The 20197-nt window shown below is 42.2% G+C and overlaps 1 protein-coding gene across 1 annotated transcript in view; it reads right to left on the reverse strand.

Moving 5' to 3' along the window:
- Positions 1–708: 708 nt before the first annotated feature.
- The window catches only part of creb3l1 (cAMP responsive element binding protein 3-like 1), a 40811-nt gene continuing 21322 nt past the window's right edge, over positions 709–20197 (reverse strand). The window contains exons 4-12 of the mRNA XM_061246069.1: positions 18939–19017; positions 15672–15829; positions 14217–14366; positions 14041–14099; positions 13678–13746; positions 6840–6939; positions 5325–5451; positions 2647–2896; positions 709–1079 (exon numbers count right to left, since the gene is read on the reverse strand). Coding sequence (XP_061102053.1) covers positions 1043–1079; positions 2647–2896; positions 5325–5451; positions 6840–6939; positions 13678–13746; positions 14041–14099; positions 14217–14366; positions 15672–15829; positions 18939–19017 — 1029 coding nt within the window. The 3' untranslated portion in view covers positions 709–1042. The remainder of the gene's footprint in view (positions 1080–2646; positions 2897–5324; positions 5452–6839; positions 6940–13677; positions 13747–14040; positions 14100–14216; positions 14367–15671; positions 15830–18938; positions 19018–20197) is intronic.

Genomic DNA, 20197 nt, shown 5'->3' on the forward strand with positions numbered 1-20197 from the left:
CAAATACATTTCTGTTGTTGAAATTGCAGTTTACATGTGTTTAAAAATTATTTAAAATACTTGTGTTGGGATATTTTAGATTTTAAAACATCATTGAAGAAGGCAACTTTAAAAGAGGAAGTAAGAGGTACTGTACTGAACAGGAGCTTGAAGGCACTTTGCTTTACCAATCCATGATTCTTTTTTACTGGAAAAAGTGCAATGCTTGCACAAACAAAATCATGTGGGTCTGACAGGAGTAAATATAAAGTTAAACACAGACCTAGAGATGTGAAAGAGAACACTGTGATATTTTGGATGAGGTTTGATCAAAACAATCATTACACCTGAGAACATGCACACAATCAAACAAAAGCTATTTTTTTGCCTTTTTGTTTTTTGGTTGTCTAAATCTTTCAACTTTATGTAACAAACCATGATTCATTTTGAGAGACAGACGGGAGGAATAGTGACAATTCATCGAGTAAAAAATCCAAAACAACCTAATGTATTTTCTTAGGCCCACTGCACTAAAAAATAAGACATTTCTTTATTCTTCATCCAATGTGCCCTTGTCCTCCTGTTTGTGCGGGAGTATTGTACATTGGCAGTTCTCAGATCACATTGCAGCCGTCTCTGTCAAGCACCTCTTCAGCACGAAAAAGCTGCACCCACAATTGCCCACACAAAGAGTGGGCCAGAACAGCTATTAATACAGAGGTTCCCATGCGACCCAAAAAAAATCAGCTACCATCCGCTCTGGCTTTCCTTTCATTTTACAGAAACAGAGAGAAAATTAGGAATACAAAAGCATAATTGCTGGGAGTTCTACTGTGTGTTTTTCGGGGGGGGGATTAGGGGGGTTGAGGCTGGGCTGGCACACCTCTCCTCCCCCTCCCTCTCTCCCGTGGTGTGTATCTCTGGGCTGGGTGTGGGAGAGAGGTGCGGGGGAAGGGCCAGAGGGGCACTGGGAGGGGGCACCATGGTACTGGCGCGGGAGGCCTCCACTGGGATCAGGAGTCCGAGGAACGCTGCGCTAGCTCGGCAGCTCCCGCTGGAGCGGTTAGAAGTACTCCGCACCGCCGTCAGGATTCGCCTCTCTGCGGGCGGGAGGAGAGAAACCGCAATTTAGCATTTAAAATGGCCATTTAGCAAACATTTTGGTAACACTTTATTTTACAGCCCATTAATCACCTAGCTGGTCTAGCTGGGTATAAGCTAATGCTGGTAGCTTGTCAGAGCTGGTTAACTGGCTACGAGCTGTAACAAAACGTACCTTGAGCTGGTCAAACCATGTAAAGCTGGGAGCTGGTCTGACCTAGTCAATCAGCTAAGCCATGTCGAGCTAAGAGCTGGTCTGAACTGGTCAACCAGCTAAACCATGTTGAACTGGGAGCTGGTCTAAACTGGTCGACCAGCTACCAGCTGTTTCAACCTAGCTTGAGCTGCTTTTCAGCACAGTACACAGCTATTTGTGCAATCATTAAGTAACTATGATTTCAGTGGTAAATACTACAAAGAAAGTCAGTCAGTACCATATGTAAATACATTTGACAGTCCATTTCACAGCACTTCGCTCTAAAATCTAAATAGTTACCTAATAAGTACCTGGTATTTACCCGGTAAGTACTAGGTAATTGACAGGTGTAAAATAATGCATTATCAACATTTTTATACCCCATTTGTTTTCTAAATCCTCCTTCTGACAGTCCAGTTGTAGCTGTAGGCCTTCTCTATGACCGCAACGTCCTCTGTCGATTTGTGAAGGTACGCTCTAGGACACATATGCTATGTCCTTCAACGAGCAAGCCACCAAACTCTGCTTCCCACTCACTGTGCAATCCAGCAGCTGAACTGTACACTCACCGCACCAGAGGGCTACACAACAAGGCGAGAGCTGGCAGCCGACAGCACATAATTCCATAACTGACTAATGGAGGACTTCATCATGGAGATGGTTGGCAGGACTTGCATCACCCTGCCCCTTAAAACTGCTCCCTATACTTTTCCTCATTTGGACTTTCTACTTTTCTGCTTTAAATGTAACTGGGTCAGCCTATTTGAATTGTTGTAATAGATTTCTTATTACTGTACATTTCTGTTTTATCCATCATACTTTCACACCTTGCCGGCCAGTGGTTGGATGGGCTCCCCCCTATAGCCAGGGTCCTCACGAGATTTGTTCCCTTTGGGGAGTTTTTTCTCACCACTGTTTGAGGGTTTTTCTCCCCACTGGGGAGTTTTTTTGTTTTGTTTTGTATTTGCTATTTTGTGGCACTGCCCTTTTCCTTTTTGCCCTTCTGTTACTCAGTAAAGTGTCTTTGACAGTCCTCTAAAAAAATGGAATTGAATGTCCAGCCTGCCTTGTTTTGGATAAACAGCTACTCTAAAGACATCACCAAACAACAGACTACAGTATCCATGGTTTATTGACCATCACAGGCATTTTGAAAAAGGCAGCAACTGTGTGGATTTATATTTCAATATTGGTGTGATTATTCATCACTTGTAGTGTTTAATTTGCAGTTAACACAGATGATGCTGTCACATGCTCCTCTCATGACCACTGAGCTACCTTTGAAAAGGTAGTTCTGTTTTATTCATCTTTCATACACCCGTGACTGTCCTTGAGCTAAATGTCTCTTTACCTCCCTCTCCCGGCCTCACCTTTTGTGATACTGCTCTTTTTCGTGGAGGAACTCGGCGCCGGTCCTGTTGAAGTCCAGTCCGTCCGCGTGGGCCTTGCTCAGGTACTTGCTGGTCTCGTGTTCCTCCTGCGCGTCCTTGGCCGCCCCCCCCTCGACGAAGTCGCGCGGCCCCCCCTCCCAGCCGTTGGCCTCCTCCACCTTTAGGAAGCCGCCATAGCCGTCGTCCAGCAAGGAGCCCTCGTCATAGAAGAGGAGGCTGCGGGAGCGGACTGCAGCGACACACACACACCAGCAGGGGGAGTTAGGCGCTGCTCAGTTTCGAGGTTCACTCGACTCTGAACTACAAGACACATTGATCTTCTGATAGTTAACTTTATTGGTTTTTAAAATATTATTTCGGTCTAAATTGTAATTTTTTTCAGATTTATTTTTATTATTACATAAAAACATAGAATTATTTATTATTTCAGGCTTTTGTTTGATTTGCCCAGACAGTTTTTTGTGTGTGATGTTTTAAGATATTTTAGACATTTACAAAAGTTTCTTATGACCTCTAGGCTTTACACTGGCTGGTGTAGGGGCAATAATAGTAGAAAAAATAAGAAATGTACAGTTGCCTCCAGAGCATATATAGGAAAATAAAAACTGTCTGGGCCAATCAAAACATACACTAAAACTGAAATATCAAATAACTCTCATCTCGCATCTCCAGTGCTTCTCACTCATCTGTCTTTGCTCTGAAGAAAGTATTCTTCACTCATACTAAATCACAAGCAGGCTCTTGAAGAACACAAAAAGACTTCACTGTGACACTTTCACCAAAGCAGACTGGATGACCATATGGGCACACATTGTATTGCTTTGATCTTAATAACTTCAATAACCAGTAATGTAATAATTCTACTGCTTTGACATGCTCACGAATGTTTAGAAATGCCATTTGATTTATATTTCTGAAAGGAATCCTCTATCACACTGCTGTCATAGCAGGCCCTCGTCCAAGGAACACGTTCTCCACCTGACATGGAGATACGCGACTCTGCATCACCACTTCCTGCACTTCTGTGGGGCAATTGATATAAGTGACTCAGCTTTGTTCTGCCATATCAGGTTTCCTTGGAAACCAGGCACACGTCAGCCAATCAGAGAACGCGGCCGGGATCATTGTGTTCAGCTCTGCGATCTCTTAACTCCCCACAAGCATGGCTTTGCTGAGAGAACACCATGGTGGGGTTTATTTTAGTGGACAGCAGCTTTGCCCAGAGAAAAAAACCACTGGCGTTAACTAGAATTAGTAGAATTAAACACAGCTGCACTACAGTATATCCGCACATTGGTGCTCAAATAGAGTCTTTATTCAAACTACTGCAAAGTAAAGTTGAAAGGTTTAAAGATATCAAAGATACCTGGCTATATTTAAGGCTATAGTGCATTGAAAAGGTATTTGCCCCTTTCCTGTTTCCTCCTATTATAGCATATTTCTTTGTCACACTGAATGTAGTGTTAGACAATTAGTAAGCATATTTTGAAAATGATTAATTTAAGTAAAACAAAAATAAGAAATCAAACACCCATATCACTCGCAAATTAACTCCCCCCTTAGTTACTCAATCAAACATTAACCAAATGTAATTGATAATTAGATTCAGCTGAACACAGCCAAGCCTAATTGCAGACAGCCCTGTTAAATCTGTTTGGTTGCAGTTATTATTGCTATAAAGGTAATGTATAGATATTAACTTTAGGGGGGCGATTACTTTTTCACACAGGTGATATGATGTTGTGTTTTGTGGTTACTTCGGTTCAATTTGTGTAATATTACATTCTGTCGGAAGATCTGAAAAAATATGCAATTATAGAGGAAATCAGGTAGGGGGCACATACTTCATCACGGCACAGTATGAGTGGAAACTGAATAAAGCGGACACGCTTTTTACAACTTGGCTAAGCCACAATGCTGATATATGACCTTTATTGAAAAGGCGTCTTCCCAAATCAAAGAATGGGATATCATTAAAAAGCCATAATTCACTGACTGCGGTGCGTTTTCCGAAAATAAAATTCAATAAAAGTTTGAAACCTATTCTCTTGGAATAAAAGCAATAATGCAATTTAGATGATTTATGAATTTTCAAAATAGAGTGTTTCAGAGAAATGACTTCCAATGCAGCACTCACAGATAATTACGTCTCTGAAAATGACTATAAGAGTAACACATGAGATTCCATTACTCCATTATCTCCCTATGTGACACTTTCATGACCCTGAAATTACTCTCCACTAGCTGTGCTCCACAGAAACCTATCCTCACTACAGGTAGGCAGGTCTATTAGTTACCGTATAGTTTTCTGAAATAACTGAATTGAATCTGATTTTTAAAATGTATTTTGTGATTAATGAAAGTTGAAACCCTCCCAAACAATCTGGATCAGTATTTTTGTTACTAAAAAAAGTTGTCGGAATTAAAGTTTAGTTTGCTTTGTGGTCCTAGATTGGTGCTTTGCTACACAAACAGGAAAGTCGTAAATGAATGCCCCGTTCACTACGAATGCCAGGTCTCTCGCTGCGGTCGCAGCAGAGCGGGCAAAATGACCCTGCACGGCTTCTGTCCATATTCAGCTCCATGAAATGAAAAGTACATCACAGCCAGCACAAACTGCACTACGGGCGAGTGAGATCCGTTGGGGGTGAACGTACTCTGACTAGCGGTGTAGACGTCGGCCGAGGGGAGGGGCGACGACCGCACGGTGTGGGACGGGGAGGAGAACTCGGGCAGGCAGGGCACGAAGGAGCCCAGCACCAGGACAAAGCACAGCGCCACCACCTGGTGGAGGAAACCAAAACACCGTGAGCTGTGCCATTCCGTCTGGTGCTATGCTCTAGCGCCCCACTAGTGGGGCGGCCTGTCGCCTACGGCTATGGTACATGACTGGGACGGTTGGTGGTTCAAGCCCCGGTGTACCCACGATAAGATCTGAAAAAGCTGTTGGGCTCTAGAGAAAGGCCCTTTTCCCCGCATTGCTCCAGGGGGGATTGTCCCCGGCTTAATCTAATCGACTGTAAGTCACTTTGGATAAAAGCATCTGCTAAATAACAAATTATTATTTGTTAAATTATTCATTGCAGGTTTGGTTTTATTCAGGAGTTCATTCCAGCTGCTGTGGCATGAGCCAGACAGGTGCATCACGGACGTCCACCTATCAGGGCACCTGCCCACTGAAGCGGCACATCCGTAATCTCAATTTGGTCGAATACGGTTACGATATTAAGGTTGCCGGCTGCAGCTATTCAAACTGAGGTTCAAATCCCATGTGGAGCACTGCTGTTATATCAATACTCACTAGATACATTCGTAGATTAGATTTACTAAGAAATAAATGTCATAAATAAAAGGGTCTACTCGTGGAGAACATTTGTAATATAGACTATGTAAGGTAGAGAGGGTAAGGGGATGAGCAAGATAAATTCTCACATACACTCAGTGAGCACTTCATTAGGTATTGATTAGACTTAGATTAGCTGCTGTAGCCTATGTTCAGACATGCTCTTCTGCATACCACTGTTGTATTGTGTGGTTATTTGCGTTACTGTAATCTTCCTGTCAGCTTCAACCAGTCTGGCCCTTCTCCTATGAAGAATTCTCCCTCATTAACAACACATTTTTAGCCTCAAAACTGCTGCTCACTGGATGTTTTTTGTTTTCCCCACCATTCCCTGAAAACTCTAGCTGCGCGTGAGATCAGCACTTTCTGAGATACTCAAACCACCCACCCACCACCAACAATCGTTCCACAGTCAAAGTCACTTCGATGACATTTCTTCCCCATTCTTACATTTGGTCTGAACAACAGCTGAACCTTTTGACCACGTCTGCATGCTTTTATGAATTTTGTTGCTGCCATATGATTGGCTGATTAAATATTTGAATGAACAAGCTGGTATACAGGTCTACCTAATAAATTGCTCACTGGGTGTAGATTCTGAATGCAATTTGAGTAATCAAATTACATTAATGTGCATCTGTATTAAGTGTATGGCCACAGTAACTTAATAAAGAAGATGGTAAAAGCACAAGGGAAATAAATGAAGAATAAAGGTATTTTTCAGTAAAAAATAAGCCTCAAGTGAAAGACAACATAACAGCAGCACAGGTCTTATGGTAGGTTCATAAATGTGGGGATTGCTTTAAATGGAAGAGTTGATGTGATTTACCATCAGGCAGGCCCCTGTTTGAGTGGAGGCCATCTTGCAGGAACGGGGAACTTTCCCAGCAACCAGAGCCTGGAGTTTGTGAAGCTGCTGCAGCAGAGACCTGGTAGAAGAGAGGAGAGATGGGTGAATACTTGTCTCTGGGGAAGAATAGAGGAGAGATGGATGAATGCTAGTCTTTGAGGGAGAATAGAGGAGAGACGGATTAATGCTGGTCTCTGAGAGACAGTCAGTCTATGTGTAGTCAGTCAGTCAGTCTGTGTGCAGTCAGTGCATTGCTGCTTTTTGTGACGTTGAGAGTTTAAGTGAAATGCCATAACTCTTCCCGTGCAAAGTTCCTGCGGATTATCACTGGGCACCAGGTTTCTGTGGGGGAGGAGAACTCCTGTTGTAACACCTCCATCTTTCCCCTCCTTTGAGAATCATGAATGGTGTAAACATGAGCCAAAATTGGCCTGTCTATGACACTAAACATTCTCATTTAACATTCCTCGGAATGCCGAATTCCACACATAGAATTATAGATTTAAGCTCTTTGGAATGCTGATACCCATTTGTCACAAACTGTTCTACTGTTTGTTCAAGGTATTGTTGAGCAGTTATAACGGCGTGTCTTTGCTCAAACTTTTCTCAACAAATAACAGTATTCATGTATATTTACGCAATATGTTTATGATTCTGTTGAAGTGCTTGATTCCGTTGTATCATTCTTGCTTTTTTTTCCTCAATGGTCATTGAGGAAAAATATCAACACAACCCAATTGAATCTGACGTAATTACGGAGACTTTCCCTTTGATTCCACTGCTAATAGCCACTGGTACAGAACAGATTGTAAATCACCCCAGGGCTGTTAATGATTTAATGCATAATTAATTACCAAGTCAAGTCTACAGGGGAGACCAAAGGCTGAATTCAATAAATGAAGAAAAATATCTGAGCTGGAAGTCAGCCACAAGTGTGGCCTTGATCATACACAAGCACACAGTGCACACAGAGCAAGTACAGATACACAGTGTACTGGTGTTAAATAAACTCTGCCACAGTACATATGGTCCCAATCGGACTATATCTGAATTACCACTGGACATCTTACTGCAGCACAACTCAGCTCCTGCAGTGTCTGCAGGTATTTACTTCTGCTGTGCGCTACACCACCTGATTTCACTCATTATTTTACCTGCTTGGTTCAGATAATAAGCTAATTAATGAAATATTCGGTGCGAATACCTGCAGACACTGCAGCCAGCAGGACGTGGAGTTGAGTAGCACTGACATACATAATACAGGGCTCTCTCTGCACAGGTTATCATGCATGGTGATATAGGACTATGCTTCAACATTTGCTAAATACCATTTAGCAGCTGTCATCTCAATGACACATCACTATGATCTGATCTCTTAAAATTGTTTAAAAAAAACTCCACCAGCATATTTCTGTGGGTCAGATGCAGATATGAATTCGATTAAATGACCAGAACAGCTGAAAACAATGATAGCACATCTGGTTGTAACACCAAATATCTTCTCTCAGTTCTGTAATTTACAGAAGCTGTGCTTTAGTTCTGGGATGAAAATATCATCTAGAGACAAATAATTCAAGGATGTATGCTGAAAATAGATAAATCTTATGCAAGTCGTGCATATTTTTTTCTCTATGCTTTTATACAACCACAAAGTACAAGCTCATGTGAATATATATAGATTTTGCTAACCTCTGCCAGTGCCTACGCCCACAAGATACCCACACAGCAACATAGTGCACTGTACTTAACCCACATAAGGTCAAGGCTTTGGTCAATAACTCTCTTGCTATTGTTCTACAACACTTTCGGTAACTTTCGTTAAATCAGTTTTTAGACAAGTTGACCTTAAACACTTTGGATGTGATGCATTGCGCTCTTTTAGTACCTTATACCAATGACCGACGTGAGTATATATATATATACTCTCTATAGTAGTCATAAAATGAATAATTGTGTGTCACGTTTTGTTTCGTTTCAAAAAGAAGTATGCGTGTTGCCGGTCCATGAAAGCAATCCCACACTACCCCACGATACCGCCTCTTTCTAACAAAAGAGGGCGCCAAATCACCACTGATGCTTGGGTGATCCCCACAATGTATAGCCTAATAAATTATATCACAAAAACACCAGTGAAGTAAATTTTTCACACGTATTTCTAACATGATACTACAATAGTCATCTTTTAAATACGAGAAGCATATAAAAGAACTATAAGGAAAATGTACATTAACTTCGAATAGTATGCCTATGTGCATTGCGTTTATCTAAAACAAACAAAAAAAATTGTTTACGTGTATTGCAGTGTACAATTATACAAATAAATAATAAAACAACAAAACAATAAAAACGTCGAAATTGCCTATTATAGGCCTACTCGTTTTACGATTATTACAATGCTGCACTACTACGTCTAGAAAATAATATTTGACCTATTCATTTTGCTGATGGGATTCAGGAGCATTAACTAACCCGTTTCATATATATAAAAAAAAAAACAATGAATCAACCGTAGTCCTTCTGTTGGCAAATACGGTAGAACAAAGTTTTGAAAGAGGACTGGCTATAACAGACCTTGAAACTAGCCTGGAACTGAAAGAAGCAGTGCCGTAGTCCGCTAGGGGATCAAGGACACGCCGTCCACGCTTAAATCTAGAGCACACTTCTCATGGAAGTTCCTGGAAGAGGAATGGTCCAATATGACTAATTCCATATTGCGTCAGTGTACTTGAGTTTAATTGAATCACTGTGGTCTGGTAATTTCAAGGTCGCTCTCTGTTAATCGCATCGATATTCCTTTGCCACCAAAACGGATTTACGGAATGACCATTAAAACGGCCTAATATGACTACAACTGAAATGCCTCGTCCTCACCATTAGTGTAAGAGAAATATCGCATCGCGGCTATTTGAACTTTTAACATGTCCTGAAGACGAGATAAAGTATTGAAACACTGCTCATCACCGAAACAAAAGATGGACTACATAATCGCCCTGTCTTGGAATAAACTCGCTGTTCTTCTTCATGCACCAAGAACCTGACGGCAACGACGCCTGTTTTTCTCTGTCACTGATTGATTTGAAATTGAAACCTACATGTCGCCTATTTAGCTCGTGTGGGTTTCGTTTGAAGTGTTTAAAGAAGCTGAGTCAGTTTGATTTTCATCATTGGTGGTTTTCATTTGCAGGCTTTCTACCTTTTCAGCACAATATGCTGGATTTAAACTTTTCTTTTCTCTTTCGTTATAATTAAGGGGTGCCACAATTCTTTATTCCTCTGTGTCAATACAGGCGATGCTAATACCTACTGTTAATTACAGGTTTCCATGTTGAACTGCCTTGCCCTTTTATTAAGGTATAACTTCTATTTAAAGTGATAACACAACATAGTAATATTCCTCCGTCCATTTAAAGTCCTACCATGAAAACACAGCAGGAGACAGTGCCTGACGAGGATTTAAATGGCTTTTACTGTATAGTCATACCTCTGTCTCACGTACGGAAAATATAAAGGATCAAATTTCATTTATAAACAAATCCATTTGCCAGTCTAAATTCTTCAACGGTTTCTGAACTGCACATGGCTAAAACGAGTGCGTTCCCAGTAGTGCAGTGTCTGAGAATTTCTGTATCAACAGACATCTTTTTGCTTTTCAAGTCGCCCACAGTCCCACATGAGCGAACTCCAACTCGTGGAGTAATTCTGTTGACACATAACGTTTTCCTTATGTTCAGATGAATTTACAGAGACCCCATTACAGCACGACCAGATTACAGAAGCAATTTTATGACATGAGGTTTAAGCTAGTGTTGATCATCTTGGGTTCACAGTGATACGGTTATAAGGATGACCTGGAGAGCATTTGTATGCCATTCTCTCCTCAGTACTATATATCTGCAAGCAAGGGCAGACCCTTGGCCTCATGGCAGATTTCAATAAAGCAGGAGAGCTGCAAGCCTTAAATGCATTATAAGCGTTGAGCTTTGAAATCACATGGGGCCTCAGATGTGGGTTCCAACTTTGCCGCTACCTGGGGGAGCATCACACCTGAAAGTCAAGCCCTCACACATGGTGATTCATATCAGATGTTTCATCATTTACAAGTGGTACCAAGAGAATGTGTCTCAGCATTGAGGCCATGGTATGTGTTTTTAGATACCAGCACAAGAACTGATAGCACATGCGAGTAAAAAAAAGTGCTGAATTATTTTTCCATGTCAGTCTTTCTTACAATTTATGGCGCAGCTTGATTCACTTCGAAGTGTAGCATAGAGAATATAATAGTAGTAGTAGGCCTAGTCGTAGTAGTAGCAGCAGCAACAGTAGTAGTAGTGTTCAATAGGTGAATCAAATCAACGCAGCCCTGCAAGTAACTGACATGTTTGTGGCATTAATTTACAGTTTGCATATATTAGCTCCAGTTCAGTTATAGTGCACTTTTACATGGTCATGATTGTATCTTGAAGTACACCGGCTGGTGCCAGGACTTGCTTCCGGATGCAGTACTTAACAAGGTCAAAGGTGACCCAGCTGAATTTTTTTTTTCTCCAGGGTCAATCGCTAGAATAAACTCTGTATTATGTTTCACTGTATTACTGATATTTAAAAAAATAAGAAAACAGCAAAAAAAAAAAAAAACAGATTAGCGGAACAGACATTGAGCAATATAATCTACTTTTGGGATCATTATTTATTATTTCCATGATTGAGCTGATTTAAAGGTATATTTCTACTTACCTGGAGTGCTATCTATGCATCCAGGTAGTTTGGCAGACATTTGGTAGAGTTTCCTACCCACTGCTGACTACCCTGATAAAATTGACCCCAATTGGGCCAATGTTTGTGGTGCTTAAATTTACATGGAAAGAATCATCAGTCATGTCTCTTTCGAAATATAATGACACAGACCTTGTAGTACACAGTTTCATTGAAAACTACTTTCTGAACCAAAGCACACCTTTATTCTGGAGCGCAGTGTCAGCATTGTTAAAACATTGCTAATACAATGTTAAGATAATGTTTTAAAACAATGTTGGCACTGCCCCTGAGGTCTGTTGCTGCAGTGGATATCTATAAAACTCATAACATTTTATCAAACCTGTCTGGATAGATAGCACTCTAGGTCAGTGGAATTGAGACTTAATTTTATTTTTGGGTGAACTGTTCCTTTAAGCTCACTTTAAATTCATTATTATTGTGGAGCTAAACGTGCTGCATTTTGTGGTAAGAAGGGATGGAACTAAGGGCATTTCAGCCTGTAAGCATCTCAGTTGCAAGCAAAAGATTATACCACATTACCCCACACCTCCATGTGGTCGTATTCACCTTCCACACAGACACAGTTAAGTAGCGGTTGAGTCATGGTGATATTCGGCAAAATGAATGACCTTTAAACAGTTAAATATTATATTATATTTCAACTCTATCAATTTAGCTGGGTTGTAGTACCATTACCACTACCTGGACCAGAAATACCTCCACCTGGACCTTGTTTGGCTCATCTACGTCGGCTCAAAGGTGACTACGGTTTATTTTGATTGTTAGGACCATAGCCATTGTAGATTTGAAAACCAGGATGGAAGAAAGGGGAGGTGTGGAAGAACCAGGATTCGCACACAGTACGCTTAGCACAAATAAACAGTGCAGCAGAGACAAGCCTCTGAATCTGTTTTATTGTGTTACTGTGAGAAAAGCTGTATAAAACACCTCATGAAAACGCCTGATAACTGCCTTTTTTATTGCTCTAGAGTCGTTTGAAAAGACAGCTAATGGGTGTTGGCCCCACACTGCAGAAAGCAAGCATGCCAGTCTCTGAAGGACACTTTTTTCATTGCTCACATTGCGTAAAATGTGAAAACAACAACAGAAAAGTGCCCCAGTGCAGTGATGGCGGATATTTCACTGAGCACTTTCATCTGTTTCATCATATTGTAATGAACAACTTTTCCCTGATGGTGCAAGAATGTGCACTCTCTGCATCCATATTAGTGGAAGTGCCGATTTTAGCAGCAGTGGATTAACTTTTTTTTGGAGGGCTGTAGGCAGAGAAACTAGGTTATAGACACAAAGTGCAACTGAAAGTTCACACAGGTGGAAATAATTATTTGTAACAGTATCTTAATTGCTCCTTTACTTTCCTTAAGGAAGAGGATTTGCTGTGAATATTAAAGAAGACATGCACACAAAAGTAATTATCTGAGGATTAGTAAGTATAGTCATTAATATACTGTTACAAAGAACTATTTCCAAATAACTTTTTTCTGAAATTCAAACATTGTTTTCAAGCGAGTGGGATTAATACCACAAGGAAAGAATTAAATGCATACCAGAATTTTGAGCATCCAGTGCAAGAAGTATGCTCCACCTACCCCTGAATTCTGCCAATAAAAATGAAGTCCCCACCTAATCAGCAAATCACTGAGACTTTAGTAGGATTCAGGGCTTGTAGCACCATTGAGGAGACTGAGGTCGTGTCCTCTGTATTTTTTGTCCATTTCCGAAGCCTATATTTAATTTCATTATTTAGTGAGACCATCCGTTTTAATTGACTCAGGAGAGGAATGAATGGTCTAATATTTTCTCAAATGTAAGCCTAATCTTGAGACATATGAACAACATTTACAACCAACAATTTGTCATCATTCTAATAAATGAAAGCTAAAAAGGTGTATACAGTACCTCGTCCTACCCCCATTCCCACCCCACATCACCCCACTCTAGTCAAGTCTCTTGACCTCTGCATTATTTTGGTCCTGGTTACATCCCTGGCAGGACTAAGCACGGACCACATCCCACACCCCACATCCCAGCGATGCCTCACCTGTTGGCACTCTCCAGGGTCTCCACCTTCTTCCAAAGCTCATTGTTCTCAGACGTGTAGGACTCGACCCTGCATGGGATGAGTCAACATCAGCCGTCACATGCTGGCCACATGGGCAATGTCATTTTGTAGTCATTTAGGGAAAAAGCTATGGTAGACGTAGCCATCTGGGCAGATCAAGACCTCTGCTGGATTTTCATACTGTTTTCATGAGACAAAAATGTTTGTACTTGAACGAATATGGACCAACTGACCACACTGAGGCTTTTTTGCAGTGATTGACTCTATCTGGCACATGTGGTTCACAATAAATACCATTTGGTGAGTAACAGTACTGCAGCAATAAAGGCTAGTTTTTCTCACTTTTTCTCCAGGCATTCCACGTACTCCTTCTTCTTCCTACGGCTCTCCTGGGCTGAGATCTGAATAGGATTCAAGAACAGGACGCACATAAATCATCAGCACAAAGTACAACAGTGCTGTTACACCATTAGATCGAGGTGTACATCCGAAGACTGCCGTTGTAAGGGAGAGGCCACCTTGTTCTTTATCTTGCGGCGGACTCTCTTGAGCGCCTTCTCTTCCGTCTTGGTGAGAGGCAGCTTGTTGGGCACGGGGTAGCCCTCTGCGATGAGGGTGCGCTTCTCCTCCTCAGTCAGCATCAGGGGGCCCGAGGTGCCCTGGAGCTTCTGTGGGGACAGGGAGCAGACACCGCATCAGTGGACTACCTCTGCAAGATAGCTGTGCTCTGGGAGAAGTTCTCACTGGGCAAGGAGGGGAGAGTGCAAGGGCAGAGTGACTAAAAAGGCACAAATGCTTGTCACTGGGAAGGTGTTCTTTTTTTTCTTGGAAAATGTACTCCTTTATACCCAAAGAAAACATTACTGTACTTTCAGGGTAGAAATGTGACCCTCCACTGTCACTTTACTGTATTTCTGAGAATGTGGGAGAGTTTAAGGAGGGGATGGCAGTTCCTACCCTGGAGGACCATGAATATCAATAACAATAATGTATTTCATTTATATAACAGCTTTGATCTCATAGCAGGCACCTCACCCCCCATAAACCACCTCAAAGAAGAGAAGCTAAAAAGATGAGATACACCATTAGCTAATTTCTTTCAGGCTGGATCTGGGCTGTTCAAAAGGCTGCGGACACAGACACAGAATACCTCTTGATCAAATACACACAGAGAAGCAGCTGTTTCAAGGCTTCCAGGTTTAAAATATGGTGGAAAAAAAGTGCAGGCCGGCCACGGACTACGAGTGTGTTTGAAGCAGTACGTCATGACGGTCTCTCTCGGATCTTCTCTGAGGCACTGGTGCAGAGGGTGTCTGGCTTACGAGGTGCTAAGGCCACAGTTTCTGTTATGGGCTAGGGGAGCACCGCCAGTCATTCCAGACAGGCCGGCGGGCAGTGCAGTGCTGTGTGGGAGGTTTGGCTGAAGAGGTAGGCCCTGGGTTCAGTGTCAGTAAAAAACACCCGCAGACCAGAATCACCAGCACACACATAGTGTAGGTCTGACAAGGGCTGAGTCAGCACAGAGAACACACAGAGAAGCCCATATACAAACACATATGTGGGGAAACCCCCCCCCCCCCATGCACACACTCACGCATGCACATACACACGCTCACACACACATAGGGAACCCCATATATACAAACACACACACACAGGAAGCTTAAATTTTGAATTTTTTGAAGGATGGACAACCCCTGGAGGATAGGAATCTTGCAGGTTATATGCATCAAGGTAACATCTTATACCAGAGCAACTGTACCTGGGGGGTAATTCATCCAAATGATTGATGTCCTATCTTACAAATGACCCCAATATTATGTAATAAAGCCATCGGGTCATAAAGATATTGGGTAATGAGGACACTGGGTGTGGGCAGAAGCCTGCAGTCCCTCCCAGGCTTGCAGGAGGAGGACATTGGTAGCCCGAGGGGACACAGACAAAAGACCAAAGGTCCGGAGAGCTGCACTTACATGGGGAGCGGTGAGGAGGGGCGAGGAGGAGATGGCGGTGGAGGTTCGGGGCTGCAGGCGGGCGGGACTGGACGGGGGCAGGGAGTGGGGGCTTTGGGACCCATCGCTGTCACTCCCGTGGCTGCTGGGGGGGGTGGGAGGGAGCTGCAGCTGCTCCTCTGGGGGGATTGGAAGGGGGTCAAAACTGTGAAAACGTACCTCATATGCAGCAATACTCAAAGACACCAAGAACGATATCTATAACTATAACCATGTTTTAAAAATCATTCTAACTCAGGTGGATAGTGGAGTGCACACCAAAACTATAGCGGCAGGGACAGTGACAGTGACAAACCATATTGTTGGGTTCACTTTCAGAGCGATTTGTTTTCCAGCTGCATGAACGCTATGACAGTGACAGCCAATCAAAATCCAACCAAATGTACAGGGTGTCACGTTCAAAATGGCAGATTACATAACTGAGAGGCTATTTACAGATTGTTATTGTTCATCTGTGTGGATGCTCACATCGTTATTGTTATAGTTATAGTTACAGTTCTTGGTGTGAATGGGCCTTTACTATTTGCCGCCCCCCCCCACACTCAACCAAAACTTGAGACAGATTAAAATCAGCTTGCTTCCACCTGCCAGCGGCAAGTTAAGTCCACTTTATTGTTTCAAATAACGGGAAATAGAGTTAGCCTGGTGGTGTGAATCCAGTCCTCATAAAACAATCTGCTTGCCAACACATTCATAATTAGAATAGCAATTTGCTCTCCCTCCCTGAGCCAGGTCAAACAATGGGACTTGGGTAGTGGCTAACTGACGGCACGGTGGCCAAAGTAGTTATTGTTCTTAGTGCTCAACTCAATCCACCTGTCAGCAGCAGGGCCTTTACCAAAATTCAGTGGGTTGGAAGCCTTCGAGAGGGTTCCGTGAGAGGCAGAACACCTCCCAGATCCCCCAAATGATAAACCAATTCTGAGAAGTGTTGGAATAGATCACACGTTTACCCTGGCATATCTCCAGAATACGCTCAACCAGTTCTGGTAAACCTCTTGCTATCCATGCCAGTGTCAGAAAGGAGGGTGGCTGAAGGGGGTTGCAGTGAAACTGAGATTTCTCTTATCAAAACAAAATACAGGAAGGGTGTCGAGGGCAGCATGAGCCAAACCGTGGAATACAAATATAATAAAATAAGTAGTTAACTCTTGCTTGATTTGAGTATGGATGCTTTTCAATTTGTATGGATTAGAAGGCTGATGCACCTTTTCTGAACACAGCACAAGGTAAAAGTTCCACTGTTCTCATCACAACACAGCCTTCTCCAAAGCTGGACTCGAACACTCTTACATGGGGCGGTTATTAAATTGTGAATTGGGATTTCAGATTTGAGGGGACCCCCAGGGGGGAGAGCCGCACGTGGTGCAGCAAGTCACGCACTGTGCCCCCGATCCCGTAAAATTTCTGCCTTTACTGCCCCGCTTTTATCGTCTGGGAGTGTTCACACAGGTGTTTTGGGTCAGTTCCCCCTCCTTCATCACCCCTCTAATAGACTGGAGGACCAGGACTCCAGCAGCATGAAATTACCAGCTACTGCCGCACAAAAAAAAGTCAGTATCCAGATTATAGTATAGTTTTAGAAAAAAAACAGGCTAACGCACAACTTTCCCAGAATGACACCTAGACATTTCCACACTGTTAAATATGAGAATGCTGTGTGAGATGGATACTAGTTTCAACCGGATACTAGCGGGTGATGATGGCAGCAGAAACTTGCACTTTATTAATAAACCAGTAATACGCTCCCTGCCATGCATATCAATGTGCCTTTATCCTCTGAAAATGAAATGGAAATCAGTCACGGAATAAGTCTGGCCGCTCATTGTGGCTGTGGCTAGGGTTTAAAATAGGAAACACAAAGTAGCACAAGTGAATGAAAAAAGGTTTTTGCGTCATGTTTGCATCATGAGCAGAGGGGCCTTCTTGGGCAAGCTGAGTCATGCACCTAATACATGACAAGCAAGCACAAAAATGTTACATATAGATAATTCACTCATTTCTGCTTTCTTTCTGAATTCAACATAGAACTCAAAGTCTGTTTTGTACAAAGAAACAAAAACTCAAAAGCTACAACAGCTCTCTCCCTCTCTCTCTCTCTCCCTCTCTCCCTCTCTCTGAGTGACAAGCTTGGTCTGAATGAATGAATGATCTTGCCGTTTCAAAATAAAACGGGTGTGTTACAGGGCTTCAATTTATGTGCACTTTGTAGAAGAAGTCAACCATTAATAACCACATTTAAAATTAAAATAGAAAAGAGCATTTTTTTGCTCCACTTTTTTTTGCTGCATGCCACATTTGTCCTGTTGGAACAAGTCCACGTGAATAAAAAGAGCTTGCTTTTATGATTGCCATCGCCGAAGCTAAAACGAACAGACTAAAACCAACAGAGACTGCCTCAGAAGTGGCTTTCCTCGGGCACAATGCAGTGTAATTAGAGAGTTTGGGGCTGTGCAGCGGTCCGTGTTTCTGCTGCAGGAGGTGAAGTGTGAACGGTGAGGCCCGGGGAAGCAGGAGGCAGTAAAGTCAACAGTAGCGATGGAGTGTTATGTCAAAGTAACGGAGGAGTTAAAGCCAGCAGTGTCCTCAATGCACTTCACACTGTCTGTCTGCACTGCAAGGCTGCTCCGGGTCAGCTGAGCACGGAACACCGGAGTGATGATGCTAAGTGGGCACCATTTTGTTAAAGGGCAATTGTGCGCATATGAAGGAAAACCTTTATTCCGTTTGCCACTCATCCATAATCCCAGTTCCACAGAATATCAGCTGTTGACAAGCTGCTGTATAACCCCTCATTTCAAAACCAAACATCGATGGTGTGCCAATTTTCACTGGTACTGAGCTTATGGAAAAACCACTACAGGCTCCTTTTCATCTTATAGAATTTCCCATTATTCCTTCAGATCATGTCCAGCATCAATGCACCTCAAATGGAGAGCAGAACTAAAAAAAAAGAGTTTCAGCTGACAAATCACGGACCTTTGTTATGATAAGTATCACCAATTCCATTTTTTATGAAGTATCGCCAACGCGATTTATGATACAAACTTTTACGATACAGTATGATAACAGTTACTTCTCTAAATGAAAATAGTGATGAAAAAGTTAATTGTGGCAATGTTCTTTTATCAGCCAATGAAGAATTGATTTCGGAGCTATTACAGTGATGGATGGCTTTTGTATTTCAGTAGATGAAAAATAAAGATTAGGGCAAGCTTTTGTTCTCACCTGACGGGACATTGAGGAACTGGTTGACATCGCTGGGCTCGGCTTTTATGGAAGGAACCAGGTTCAGGTCTTTAGAAGCCTAAAAAACACAACACAATGGCTTCAGAGTCAAAGTATGCCATACTGCAAAAAATCCATAAAAAAAAAGAAATAAATAACTACATTTTGAAAAAGAACAAACCTTGAAGCTTGAATCAAACAAAATTATCTGCCAATGGGATGAGAATTGTACTTGATAAGATGTCTTAAAACAAAACAGATTTTGTTATAACAAGCTAAGCCATCTTACGAAGACAGTACTTGCTAAGGGAATTTACTTTATCATAAAAACGTAAAGATTTATAGCCTGAATACAAAATATTTTCAGATTTCATTTTTTTCTGTGCACGCTTACACTACGGGTGACCTTTGGACCCGTTGAGTTTGGAAGCGTAGTAGGCTCTAATAAATGATGGTGACCCTCACTGTCTGCAGGAAGCAACAGATCCAGATGTGATGAGGGAAAGGCTTCTCTAGAGCATTCCATCTGTCTGCTCTCTGGGGGGGCGAGGCGAGTGGGGGGGGAGGGCCAGTTTGTTTAAAAGATGGACCATACCAAGTGACTCAGACAGTAAATACAGCTGAGGGCCGTTCTAAACTATTTACATTTACCACTTGCTAGATGCTATCCATCTCCCCACATGTATTTTGGAGGAGGGCCAAACAAACAGACCACAAACGGTGCTATCAGCCAGCCACAGTTTAGTCCCCTACAATAGACTTGTCGTTTTTTCTCTTGCATGCATACACCCAATGATAGTTAAACTAATGGATTTTCTTGGCACAAAATGGACCCCATAAATTCACATGTCCACAAATACCTCAAGACAAATTTGTCTACTGGACTAAGCTTTCACCTGGTTCCTATGGGTGTTCTTTTACTTTATCTTTACAACATATCAAGTCAGTATTTCATATCTATTTATATATTGACGACTGCTCCCAGTGTAGATATAAAAACAACACTTTTCCATTTTCACTTCTGTAAATCACTTTTGTTTATTTCAGTCCCCGTTCTCCAAAGCTATCTGTCGATATTCTGGATGTCGGAAACATTTCGAGACGAATGACATAGGAAAGCAACTATAGAGGAAATCTACGACCAAAAAGCTGAGAGAGTCCGGTCATAATTTTGGCAGCAGATTCGTGAATGCGAGCTGCCAAATTCTACAGGCAGTGCACTCTAACTGGTCCAGGTCTCAGGTCCAACAAACATTAAA

The sequence above is a fragment of the Conger conger genome, chromosome 6 (genome assembly GCF_963514075.1).
Source record: "Conger conger chromosome 6, fConCon1.1, whole genome shotgun sequence".
NCBI lineage: Eukaryota > Metazoa > Chordata > Actinopteri > Anguilliformes > Congridae > Conger > Conger conger.